This window comes from Cuculus canorus, chromosome 13 (assembly GCF_017976375.1).
Source record: "Cuculus canorus isolate bCucCan1 chromosome 13, bCucCan1.pri, whole genome shotgun sequence".
NCBI classification, from domain to species: domain Eukaryota; kingdom Metazoa; phylum Chordata; class Aves; order Cuculiformes; family Cuculidae; genus Cuculus; species Cuculus canorus.
Window position 1 is genome coordinate 3106482 of NC_071413.1, and position 14527 is coordinate 3121008.

Consider the following 14527-nt stretch of genomic DNA (forward strand, 5'->3'; position numbering starts at 1 on the left):
AAACCAGTACCTGCTACTGCTCCACACTCAACTTCCAGTTCACCTTCATCTGCAATAAACTGACTTTGTTAAAGGGAATTACTTTTTATCACCACGTAATTGTTATTTACAAAGTAACAGAAGACTCTACATTAATTACTTCAGTAAGGTTGTTTGTAAAAGAACATTCCTCTTCTCACAGGATAAACACAACTTCATGAGGCCGCTTCTGGATCCACGTGGACAGTCTTCTTGAGAGCTCAAGATTTGCTGGCTGTAGTATTTGTTCTACACTTCTCCAGAACTACCCACCTTGCGATGATGCCCCAGGAAGTGTCTCGTGAAACTGAGAAACCGGTGAGATATCAGTTACTTTTACAAATAAACTAATAACTCCCAAACTCACAGATTAAAACCCTCAAAATACACAGCCTTTGTCAGTGAAAGACACAGCAGTAAAAAAGATAACCAGCCAGACAATCGCAATGTGACCTGAAGGAATAAAAATTCCTAATAACAGCTATACAAATTTTAATACTCCTTTCTCCTCCTGCTCCCTCCAACGTAAATGTCAACCAAATTATTCTAGCAAAGTACGATTGAGCCAAGACTCATAAGCTCTGTAGTGCCAATGCAGTGGGACAAGACCCCTCATAGCTCGCTTCAGGTACTATACTGGATATAAGTTACTCATTACAAACTGTACTACAATAAAGAGTTATGTATTTATATAATTCTATAAGAAGTTAAGAAAAGCTCTGTTGGGTAATATAGTCCAGCATCATCTCTCTAACTTCAGTAGTGGGAGATGCAACTAGAAGAGTACGGAAAATGAAAGCGTGCAGCAATAACTTTGTGGCAATCCTAAGTCAGAGAAGGTTACCTTTCTCTCTATTACATCGGGATGGAATTTCTTTTGCTATTAATTTTTCCAGTAATTTTTTGAACCCAAAACACCTTAAGGGTTCCCCACCTTAACTACTCACCTGGCAAAAAAAATAGCTCTTTTGCTGGTTTTGAGCTTTTACTGATTTTCTGATTTCATTTGATATCCCTAATTCTTGTAAAGAAAAAACCAGGAAAATAGTTCCATTCTAGGAAGTCATTTTGGTATAATTACTTTAACACAACAGAGCCAGAGAAATAGTTGTATTCACACAAAATTCATGCATAATCCAGGCCAAAACATCTGTTCCTATTTTCTGTGCTGATTCTGTGCTCCTCTGCAAGTCACTGCGATTTGGGGCAGGACAAAAAAAAAAAAAATCAAGTAGAAAAAGAATTTCTCAAGAGTCCCACTTAACCCTACTTACACAATTAGTGTTTTTTGATTAAAGTCATCGAGAATGACCAAAAAAACCCCTCCCTTCTGTAAGAATTCTCAACCAGGTGGGTAAGACTGGGAACCCACACCTAATCCACACTTCTTGGCAAAGAGAAAGAACTAATTTGAGAAGAGGTCTGCCCTAAAATACACGCAACCAGACAATCCAGTTTCCAAAACCCTGTCTCTAAGCTAGATAATTAAACAGCAGAAAGGCAGCTATTAACCATCCCTAAAGAGTCTTTTCATTGTCCCCAGTGGTTTGTTTCTAACCGAACCCAGCTCGTCACCAAACAACATTATGCACAGGTACGTGGAGGACTGGAAAATGGAAGGAGTCACCACAACTCAGGGAAGAATGGACATAAGCATTGCATCTAGGAGGAGAGAAGATCTGGTATTCAGACAGCAAGAAGCCTTACAGCTTGATCAGAGAGGACAGAAAGAACCTAAACTCTGAAGGAGCAGAAGCTATTAATCTTTCCTGTTTTTTTCTGTTTATTACCTAATTTCTTCTAGAAGAAATCAAAATCTCAATGCGCTAAGGAAACACATTGTCCTTAATTTTTCATTTAATTCCTTCCCTTTTAATAATTCCTCTATACGATCACTTCTGTGCAACTTCCTGTTTACATCATATTAGAAGGGAAGATGTTGAAGTTATTACAAGGGAGGCACTGAAGGTTAAAGAACTGTTGAGAACTACACCCAGATCCTACCCTATAATCCCAGTAACCCGGGCTGCGGTGACTGAACAGTGGGAGGAAAATGTAAAAGACGGAGGAAGGGATGAGAGCTGAAGTAGGTGCAGGGCTCAACAAGTCAAGTGAGAATATATACATTACAGTTCTAGGATCTTTTTCATCTTCATTTTCTCAAAACATGAAAGCAACACAACATAGTAAGTGTCTCCAAAGACATTCAGGAACATTCAAGAATAAATGCAGAGTGACCGCAGAGAACTGGAAAATGCATTCACTATTTTTATGCATAACAGTACAGTCCTCAATGCACTGTCATGTTTGGCTACTCCTACAGAGTCAAATCAAAAGAGATCTATAGAGGGACCAGATGAGAAGAATAAACACCACAATGACACCAATAATTGAAGAGTCCTTAAGAAAACAACAGAGAAGTTGTTAGTGTGGATTTATCCCCTGCCTGTTGTCATTCAGGCTGGAAGCTCATGTCTCTTGGGCTAAGCCCAAGATGAAAAAATATTAAACCATTACAGGATCTCAGGCTTAAACGCAAGAAGTACACAATAATGGCAGTATGTCAGGTGAGATGGATGGAGAAGAGCGGTTGTAAGAATGTCAGAGACGACAAACACATGTGGAGGCACAGATGGCAGCATCCTGTAACACGGTCCAGTAACAGAACACACTCTCAATCACACGCACACAACGATTCAAAGGATTACCAACTGTAACAATTTGCCTGTGTGCTCCTGTTCTTCTAAAGCAACTTCTGGAAACAACGCAGACATTTTTGCAGACATTTATTCCTGGAGAAACCATCTCTCTGACACTATAAAAGTCTTGTTGGTGACCTGTCTGAACAGGTATCACAGTTGTCCACTACGAGCCAGGCAGACTAGCTCAATGTGAGGCCTCATCTTAAGGAGGTGGGATGGGCAAGGCAGCTGGAAAGGTTATGCATGAAGAATACAGGGAATTGCAAAGGATACTGGAAGGGTAGACTGAAGACCACAAACTGAACTTCAAAATGTCAGCACCTTCATCCATGTCTGCCCAGGATTAGAGGAGAAGCTGTCAAGATCAGGACATTGTGCCACATTCATTAATACCAAATCCATGCATCACCAAATCATGCACCACTATAAAGTTTATCCGGATCACACATAGTCATTGGATTTTTGTCAACACAGCTGTAGTTTATGACAGGGTACGTTATTGTGCAAGACCAGATGGAGGCACCTCATCTGGAATAACATCCAGTGGTGCAGCTACTTCCTTGAAAACAAATGCCCTTTCATTACCAGTGGAATGTCTTTGTACCACTTCACAACATTTGGCTGTAACTTATTTAACAACAGACACTGCAAAACTAATTTAACCACAGACTAACACTCTCCATACTATAAGCACTGACAAGAAGTGTCAAATTGCCAAAGAGTTATAGTAGAATCTAGACTTTGGATGCCATAGGCTCGGAACATGACGGAGGCTAACCAATGCAATTCAGACTCACAGGAGAAGGAGACTGAAGTGAAGTTTACGAGGCTTTTCAATAATTTTAAGAAACAAAAACATTACAACCTTAGTATGAGCAGCAGGATTGCCAAATAAACGTAATGAACAAACATATCAACATATTTTAGAAAATATTACCTTTTACTTTTTCCCTCTTAAAGGATCCTTGAAGATGCTGCTCACTGATCAATGACTTCCTCCTCCACAAAGATGTTCCAACATGTGTTGAGAGTTGGGGACATTAGTACCACCTCCAGAGCATGGAGTTTGCCTACAGGGATAATTTAAGTCAGCTTTATTGCAATATTGAATGGTTCTCTAAGGTTTTCTTTTTATTGTTCTTATTTTACATCCAATATTTATCACCAGAAATCTCTATGAGATGGACTTTCTAAATGAATCTGGTAGAGAATGCATCTCCACAGAATGATGATCTTAATTTTACTGTCCTTTGCAGAGACCAAGAAATTTAAGCCATCCAAGTCCCGGATACAAACTTATTCTGAGGCTGGGCAACACATTAGGATAGGCCCTGAAGGCCAGAACTGCCTTCCAGAAACAGCAGAACCTTTTAAAGAATGCTCTTCCACTTCATTCATAAAACAGAGGCAAGGTATTACGGTGAAAACAAAACCCGAATTCTCCAAATATTTCTGGGAACAAATAGCACGGTTGTGCTCTCAGCTCATAGAATGGTTTAGGTCGGAAGGGACCTTAAAGATCATCCCGTTCCAGCCCCCCTGCCATGGGCAGGGACACCTCCTGCTGGATCAGGCTGCTCAAAGCCTCATCCAGCCTGGCCTCGAAAGCTCAATGGAGTAAAACCTTTGAAAATTACGTCTGAAGAAACAGCTTCATTTTCTTCATAATGTATCACAGTTTGAACATATCTACATTTATTTTGAGAAATTACTGCTTGAGGAAAAAACGTCAGTTCTGGCACTTAGAGGAGTACTGCTAAAAGCATAACTCTGATTCTGTAGTGTTGCAGAACCAATAAGATTAATAAAAAGAAAACCTTAGAAATACACAAAAAATATTGAACAGAAGCTGCCCTACCTTTCACAGAAAGGCAGACTCCAAGCTCTCAGGTGGTACTGAAGTTACCATTCCAACACATGTTGGGACATCTCATAAAACAGGAAGTCTAAGCATGGACCTATTAAAGAAAGAACAACAAGATGGTTTAACATTCTGCTGAAATACCTACTGGTTATGTTTATTTGGCAACACTGCTGCTGATACTAAGATGGGAAGGTATTCCCACCTATTTTGAAAAGGGAATAATAAATGTAAATAACATATGATTGTTGTACAATTGTAATATTATTGTAATATAACTGTAATATTGTAACATTAGCAATCGATTAAGTTGGAATATAAAACCAGATTCTCTATTGAGCATGTACAATAAACTCCAATCTCAACATGAGAAAGTAAATTAATACAATTAAGGACATTGATAAGAAGATTGGGAGCAGTGCACACCTAATCATAACCAAACATCGAGAAAATTGCTTGTTTTATACTAATGAAAACAGCCCCTAACTCTGCACTAAGTTGCAAGAGCATTCCAGGTATTAGAACGTAGACACATCTTTAGAGCGGCCACATCTCTGCAGGTGACACCTTGAAGTTTACAGGAACTAGAGAAAGTCAACATACTTGGTACACACAATAACTTGCAATTTGGATTATACAATAACACAACTTCTTTTCTGAGAAATAGCAACTGGAATCACAGCAAACACCTCTCTAGGCACAGTTCCAGCAGACTGAGCATGTCCCTAGGACAATGTATGACTTCGAAACGCTATGCTTAAGAACAAATATATGTTAGAACTAGCTCCAAACACAAGTGATGTCCACAGGTATTTATGGAGGTCGTCCTGGCAGAAAGATGCTGGTAGGAAAAACTGATATTAAACACAATATTTCAGTTTGAAGATAAATCAACTCATGGATAAAAAGTTTAAAATCAACAATGAAAACAACTGAGTTGCATCAACAAAAAGCGCACTGAAAACAAAAAATTATGTTCACAGGCAATCTGATAGCTAATTTCAGAACCCACAACAACGTAATCTGAGCAGCTATAAAACCCTCTAAAATAAACCAACCAGAGAAAGAACTATACTTTTATGTTAGAACTGCTGCATATACGAGACAGCGATCATCAATAGTAGTTTCATCTCATTCAAACACGAATACAATTGTTGACAAACAAACAGATAAAAAAAGAGTGACAGAATGACTCTTATTAAACTAGTAAATGCTTTAAATAGAGGCTCCGAAATCTACTGGCTCCATGAAGGATATCCCAATCAGTTCTTAGACAGTTTAGCAATACAAAATGCCCTCTAGAGCATAAAATTATTTATTTAAAATACATACATATGCATGCAACTGGGCTGCCACTGCGATGCCACACAGACTCAATATACTTCAGAATCCAGAGAACACAGACAAGCTACTTCCTTATGGTTTAACATGCATTTTTACAGCACACATGCAATTCAAGTGTGACTGAACAAAGAAAGAATCAAGGCTGAACAATCATCAATATTTCATCAGTCAGAATTAAAACATATATTACATGTAAAACAGAAAAAAAGTAAATCTATAAATTATGTTGAGACTAACCCTACAGCTGTTACATTGACAGAGACAGTGGCTCAATTCTATCAAGCGAAGGTTCTCTGAAGCAGTTTTAAGGAAGACTGTACGGCTTTTAACTACTAGACTTGGAGAATTTGGATTCATCAGCATGTTTTCAAGCTTCATAATAACTGGCTTGCACCACTGTGTGTGTTCTAGCCTAAAAATCTATTTGGATGAAGCAAGAGAATCCAGTATTATTTTGTGACATGAAGCGTCACAGGGGTGTTCCATGTTGTCAGTGTCATAGATCTTTTCCCAAGAAAATTCATAGTAATGATAGATAACAGACATAAACACACTATTTCATAAAACCAAAATTTGATCTCCTAATGCAGGTGTAAAAATAATTCTGAATGTGAAATAAAAATATCATTGGTGATATCATTCCCCAATATATTTTATCATACATAAAGAGAAATAACTTGAAAATACAAGTTGGATAATTAAAATGTATTCAATATGACCAAACATTGTCCCAAATCTCTTCGAAAGTTACATCTGTAATTATTCTATTCAGTCAATCGTCTGTAACAATAAAACCGAAGTAGAAAAACTGAGTGAAGAACACTGAAAATGAAGAGGAGAGAAACAATCTGAGTCAAAGAAAACAGTATGCCAAACTTATGTTTCATTATTATTGCATTAAAACAGTTAATTGATGGCTAATACTCTCCACAAGTTATTACATTTTAGAAATAGCCAAAGAAAAGAAAAATGGCATTGTCTGGTTGTAGAAGAAATCAGTTATAATTAAAACAGAAGCAGTGGGAATCGAAAAGCAGCTGCAGATTCTAAGCTTGTGAAGGCATCTTGTGAAGGCTCTGTTGACTGCAAAATAAAAAGCAAAGTTTTTTGCAACCACTAGCAGAGATTCTAGAGACGAGCAACTCCCAGTCAAAAGACTTCTCAGGAAAGTAAAAAACATCTCTGTTCCCTTTTTCCATGGATTTTGGCATCAAACAATATAAAAAGGATCACCTTTTATCCCATCCTTCACTACCTCCCGCTACCTTTCACTAACATTAAATACAAAATCCAGTGCAGCCTAATTCTTAGCCGGCCTCAGAAACAATGCCATAATGAAGTAATTCTGGAGCCAAGGAGTTTCTGTTTTCATGAGATAGTTACAAACCAGAGAAAATCGTCACACTTAACCTGCTAAGCGACGTTGTTTTAGTCTTTATGGTGTTGCCCCTTTTAGTAAAGAGCGGCAAGGCAGAAGTCAAGAGCCAGCTCCTAAGCCTAACTAACACAGCATTCTTAACCACCACAAAAGAGCTTATGAGTGAACAAGAGTGAAACAATTACAAATTATTATGTTTATTTTCCTTGTTTCTTTACCATAAAACCACATGAAAAAGCAAGAGTTTTTCAGCATTATTTACTTGAGAGGGTCTAATCGGCTTATCTCGCCCTTGAAAGAAACACTACCCGTTTTACTCATAAAGCTAAAGATGTAGAAAGCAAAAGAGTCTGTATGCACATCAGCACATGCATGAAGAACACCGACCTCTGCCTCTCAGCTTCCCAAAAAGAGAAACAAAAGCCTTACAATTCTGTGCATATTTCTCATTGTGCAGTGACGTAGAAAGATCAGGGTTTAATGTTTTATGATCCTGAATGGAAGAGCAAAGGAAATGCATTATCTGTTAAGAAATACCCACTCTTGACTTTGCATCAAAGGAGAATTTGAAACAGTCACAGCCCTGTCTTCCTACACGAACAAATGGCAATGATTACAGCCAGAGATGACTCGATACAGAGTTGGATAAGGACACACGTGGGAAGAGGGTGAATATCTTTGCATGAATTACCTCTCAGTCACTCCTGCCATTAAAAGGATCGATAATAACATTAGTCATCTAGATTTAAAATAAACTCTGGATGATACCACTGCCAAGTTACAGTAGAGATAAGAACACACAATATATTAAGAAACCTCTTTCACTATAACTTTGAGGCATTTGGCTGGTGGTTACTGCCAAAGACTGAAGCATCTGCTCTCACTTTAGCAGTTTATATTCTGACTCTGGTAAATCTCTGAAACAGCCTTTCAAGAACACTACTGAGTTGCTCGATGGAGCTCTTACTCAGAAAAGCGAGAAAGAGATTAATATTACAGAAAACTTGAAAGATCTAGCTTCCGAGATAGGAGAGAAGAGCAGTTTCCTAATACTGTACACACCACAAATCTCTCTTTTACTAAAACATAAGAAACGTGCCCTAAAACTAAAGCAATCATTAAATATGAATAGATTTAAAGGTAGAAAATAAGGTCTGTTTAAGTCATATTCAGGTAAAAGTAAGAAAAAACAATGTATTTTAATCTCATTTGTCAACAGGGACAACGAAAACAGGACAACAAGGACTCAGATAACATACTTTCTTTTTCCTAATGTGCTCGAGAAGGTGAGTATCCTTTGCTTACTCCTGCTGTATCCAGGCACAACCACATATAGTAAGGCTGAGCGTTGTCCTGCACTTAAAATGTCGTTATTTTAAGTGCCCAGTAGCACCAACTACTAAATTTGTGTGTGGTCCTGTGCAAATAACAAATCTGGCCACACACAGTGAAAACCAAGCTTCTAAACTTCAAAATCAGCTGAAGGAATTCTCTCCTCAAGAGGCATAGATCCCAGATAGTAGCCACTGGTGAACCCCACAGCCACTTTCAAAACTTATAAAAGGCTTCATGTAAAGCCAAAATAAAGCTCTAAAAGTGGCTGCAGGAGATCCCTAGGAGTGGCCGCTCTTCTGGATTCACTGCTTTTGAGAAGTAAATCCCTGCAGCTGCTTTTAAAAGCTTTGAAAGTTTCATTTCAATTATCAAAGCCAATAAAGCTTCAAAAACAGCCATAGGGATTTGTTCCTCAGAGAAGCAAACCCCAAAAGGCAGTGATGAATAGTGTGATGGGTTCTGTGGCTCTGAAAGTATGTACAGATTCCTGTAAGTCCTACACTTGTAATTACAGCAATTGTTACAGCCAGACAGTTCATTAAGGCTTATATGGCAAATTCATTACCGATTTCCTGTTGTTTTTAACAGTTTTAGGTCTGTTTCCTTTTTGTTTTCTTACACCTGTGTAAATTATTATGCGAGCATCCCTCCGTGTTTCTCAAACAGGTTTCATTACAACCCCCCAGCTTCTTGTCCCAGGTGACGCTAAACCATCTCCCCAGAAGCAGCACCCAGGTTTTCCCAGACTGCATCAAAAACGCCATCACCACATCATCGCAACATGATAACTATAACATGCAAAATAATTGAATCCTCTGAATGGGAGTTTGAAAGGGCATTAATTAAAATACAAGAATGAAGCCTGACAATAAGTCAATGAAGAACTTTGCCTGCAACTGCAATATAAAAAGGCTTCCATTAATTCAATGAATATAAACACAAATAACATTTCAGAAGTAACGGCACGACTTAAGAACCTAACTGTAATGATTCGTTACAAGATTTTGGTCTTACCTTTAAAATTACGAGAACTAGATCCCTAAAAATTCTACGAATTTAATTAGTGATGTAAGCATAAATCTAGAAGAAATATACGATTCGTGCCCCGGAATAATCCTAAACAATTTAACCTTTGCATCTTAAGACACTGATGGCTCTGAAAAAATTACCAAACTTATGCTGAAAAAGATACGTTTGGGTACTAGAACATACATAGTACATCAATGTCATATAAAACCCATTCTGAGCACACTTACTAACCTTGAAACATCGCTAATTTGGAACAGGTTTTTTTCCTACTAAAGTTTTTAACTTCTACTTTCAAATGGCAGAACAAATAAATACACCTTTTTGAAAAATGCTCTCAGAAAATCACTGTGAACTTAAATAGATGCAGGTGTTAAGAACTGAATAACCAGTTTGTACGGGGAAAGAAAATCTTGACAGATAACTTCAACATTCTGTTAAATGTTATTCGCAGGTGTCCTCTGTGACCTGTACTACTTACTTTACCTCTCTGCTTCAATCTTCTCATGTGTAAAACATGAAGGAGGATTGTGAGAAATAATTAATGTTTGCAAAAAGCTTTGAGATCCTTGGTTATAAAAATACGGGGAAAGCATCAAGTATAAAAATACCAGCATATTATTTTTTTTCCAACTTGAGATAACTAAGTACTTTTATCGCAAAAACCTTGAAAGTTCTGTAACATAAAATTATGTAATAAAATGCTTTAAAAACAATCTTAAGCGCTAAGCATATTTTGTTACTCAGAACAGCGTAACTCAAAAGGAAGCGCTATCAAAAGGAAAGGACATGTTTCTCACCCATTTCAAGTATGCGTTTATGTAGAGGTACAGCAGCAAGAAAGGGTTCATCTTTACAGGACTGTATCTGGGTTCCAACCAAATCAGAGTTGGTAGCCATAATCCGGGCACTTTCTTCATTAAGATTAACGCCAGCCATAGAGGTAACATCATTGATGTCGTCATCATCTCTATAATGAAAAAATAACCACAAATAAAAATAATGCTGTGGGTGATACATTCATTTTGTATATTATCTGCTCCTCCAAAAATAATCATCACGCCTGGTGGCTGGGCCAGCTCAGGGCACCACCACTACGGTCTCATTTTCCACAGAATATATTCTAGATTCAGAAATCGCTAAATATTTCTCGGATCACATTAGGCAAACAGAAGCAGGACACTTTGCCTGTAGCAGAAGATGTGACAGAAGTGTCTTTTCCTCATCAGAGATATCAATGAAACCAGGATGGTTGGGAAACAAAGGCAATGATCATCAACACAGACACAGCATTTGGATAGTCTCTCTATGCTAAAAATTAGGAGTAAAATGACAAAACAAATCAAAACCTCACAGACGTGAAAAGCAAAATGTAAATTTGAAATCCTGCACTCTTTCACAAGCGCCTATCAAAACCGGCACCAAAGCCCACTATTATTTTCAGTAATAGGAAGGAAAGATTCTTTAACCGTGAGTTCAGAGGTAAGTTCCAAGAGCGTTCGAATATGCACTGGTGTTTTCTCTGACAAGGTTCAAAAATCAGCTGAATTTGTCAAGTAGTTTTAGGAAAATGAGCTGTATTTGAGATGATAGCAGCATTCCAGGCCACTGTGTGCCCCACAATACCCTCCTGAACAGCTTGAGGAAGTACAGACTAACCAATCTGGACTTCTATACCTGCATCTTTCCCCCCTGCCTCTCTGCCGAATGACTCAGAACTGTGGAAACCATCAGTTTAGCACATTCTGTTCAGGAGCAACTACTGACACGAACGCTGCGTTTCAGCACATTCTAGAAGCGATTATACAACCTTCGAGAACACATATAGAAGACTCACAGACATCCAAGACCAGACTCCTACAACTGCATAAAGCAAACAAATAAAAGCTTAATTTAAAATATTTTTTTTTAAATTATTACACACACGTTGTCCTATGCACCCTTGGATACTTTCTGACATTTGTCAGGTTTAACACCTACAGTAAAAAACAAAAGCTACAAAGTGAGGTCTGAGGACAAAAGAAGACAAACTTAGAAATCCATCGTTTAGGTCCTCTCTGTCCTCCCATCCTCTCCTTGATATGTGCACTAGAGCAGCCAGTCTTGGAAGACCTCCATGGTTTGTAAGATAGCGGGTTTGTTTTCTTTTGCATGTTAAGAAGGGATTTATGTTTGTACAACCCTGGAGAAATGTGCTGGACACTTCTGGAAAAAAAATGGAAAATTTTACACTGACTGTCAGAGAAATGCTACATAAATGAGCCATTAGTATTTTCCACAAGTGCTAAGCTCTTCATGTATTCTCTAAGAATGAAATTCCTCTGCACAGCATCACAAAACTGATCTCCTGCCTTGACGGTTTTCACGTTGAGTGTCAGGGATTTTCATTTTCACATTTCACGTGGTACGTACAGGGCATTCCTGAGGGTCACAAGAGCCACCATGAAGAAACTGGATCCTTCTGCATTCAGTACGTAGATGGCCAAACTACTCCTCAGCCTTGTCCCCCCAGTTGTGAAACTGCCCCAAAAATCACAGCTGAGAAATGTACCTGCTCACACAACAACTAACAGCGACTTAAAGATTCAGTGACAAGTTCCAAAGAGCCTAACTACACAGGAAAAACAGCAACTGAAACTGAAAGAGGGGGAAAACTAAGAGTTAAAAACCTCAATGCTTGAAATGGAATGAGCATCACTCAAGGCAATCTACCCAGGACTCACAAATCCCAAGCCCAGGAGGCCTTTTAAACCACGGAAAAAACAAATTCACATAAAGGTTGTTAGAACGCAAACTCATAACTTTGCAAGACGTGGAAGCTACTGGAAAACAGACAAGCCCAGAATTTCAAAATTAAAGCTAAAATCAACCAAACTACTACACATAAACCAGCTTGTGCTGCGAAAAAAAAAAACCTGCCAAGTTGATTGCCAGAGCCCCTCTCGTCCCTGGGGGCAGGACGGCAGCTCTGTTGCCGTGGCGGGGCTGGCAGTGCCCACGTACCACTGCCTGCCAAGGGGACCCCAGCACACGGACTCAGAGGATATGGATAACCTAAGAACTGAGCAGGATACGTGGAGGCTTTCTCTCTATACAGCCCTGATGATCTCACTTGCTTTAGCAAGAATTTATATCACACAGTTACCTCCAAACTGGCCAGCAGTAATACAGTCTCAATCCCGTATTTCTAGACCAGGTTGCCGGGACTGAGATATTTTCATGTCCTTCGAGCAATTACCCATAACAAAATCAAGACAGCACTGTTGACTTTAAGAACTCAATTTTTAAGTGAATTTTATATTTAGGTCTACTCTTACTTAGTAGCTGAAAATAAGCACAATCAATCTTTTACTTTCTCCCGCTTAGTATTCCAGCTATTCCAATTTCTAGAGTACAGATCTGTGATCATGTTATAAATAAACAAATGCTGTCTGAAATAAAAACAGACAACTAATTTGGGCACAAACCAGGATGCCAATGAAATTATCGAAAACAATGCAACAGCGCTTAAAGACCATCCCTGTAACTCCTGGACAGCATCGTTTCCTTCCATCTTACACTGGCAATCTGCAATCTGTGGGCACACCTATTTTTTTCATGTTACATGGAAGACAGATATGAAATGTTTTAATCATAGTTGGGACTACAATTTTTTCAGTCTAATGGGAAAAGCTCAATCAATATATCCTTTTTGACTTTGAGGCACTTTATCACAAAGCAAAGAGCTTGGCTTTGGATACTGAAACACTCACACATATATATATTGAGAGGGCTGATGTTCTTGCCAAACAATTTCCTATAAAAGTCAACTTTGAAATCCAGATGAGTGAGTTTTTGGAAGTCATTCCATGGAACAAAGATGCCATCCAGTGGTCATCCAGATTGATGACTGCCATCTATCTTTCCAGTTTTATCCCAGCACAATATTTAACAATTTCATGTTTCTTGGAACATGTTACTCTGCTCATACTAATGACACAGTTTTAGTAATTATTTCTGGCTTTTACGAAATTATGTTCCAAGTCTTATGGGATAAATCTAACATTCCAACATACACATTATCTTTAAGACAGCAGCATGGGCTCTCAAACTCCTTCCAAACACAACCTATATCTTAAAGCAGTCTAAGAGTTCAATTCTTCCTCCTATATTCAACCTCTTCTAGAGCCTCTCCCCCTCCTCTTCATTAAAAATATTCAGGCAATTAGAAAAATAAAGAAAGGTTATTTGAAAATAAGAAATAAATATTTGCACAGTTGTCCCTAACATGCTTCAAAGGTTTTGTTTAAACTAAGGCAAGCGATTACAGAATACTGGCAGGATTTTCTTTGGGAACAAATCTTAACTGCACCATTTTTCTTTTTCATGCACTTTGTAAGATTTGAGCCAATGACTCTGAGCAAGGCTACAAATTCCATGGGTCAGAAAATCATCAACAATACACTGGATATAAGCAGTGACTTGCAATTGTAGTATATTTCCTTAGGTGTTAACCTAAGGTATCCAAATCCTTAGGTATTAACATAATGGAAAAGTCAATTAAATGGAGTTGTCTGTAGGTCTCTCTGGAAAAACCTAATAATAAATTTTAATACCAAAAAAGATGACATAAAATTTCATTAGTACAGCTTGCACAAGTCTTGGGTTGAAAACCCTGTGTCCTAGAATAGCTGCTATAATATCCAGTGAACTCATGTAAGCAGTCTTACAGTTCATTAATAAATGCTGACATTAAAGGATAAGCCGTAATTTGCAAAATTCCTAATTGCTGTCTCTTATGCAATTCCTTCCTGTATTTTCCACAGTTCAGAATAGAAAAAAAATGAAAATAAAGTTCACATTTCCATTTCTAGTGACCAACAC

At 38.2% G+C, this 14527-nt stretch overlaps 1 protein-coding gene across 1 annotated transcript in view; it reads right to left on the reverse strand.

Annotated features, from left to right (window-relative positions):
* Positions 1-14527, reverse strand: part of LOC128853516 (transcription initiation factor TFIID subunit 4-like) — a 128618-nt gene that overhangs the window by 82323 nt on the left and 31768 nt on the right. Inside the window, exon 10 of the mRNA XM_054079067.1 lies at positions 10465-10634. Coding sequence (XP_053935042.1) covers positions 10465-10634 — 170 coding nt within the window. The remainder of the gene's footprint in view (positions 1-10464; positions 10635-14527) is intronic.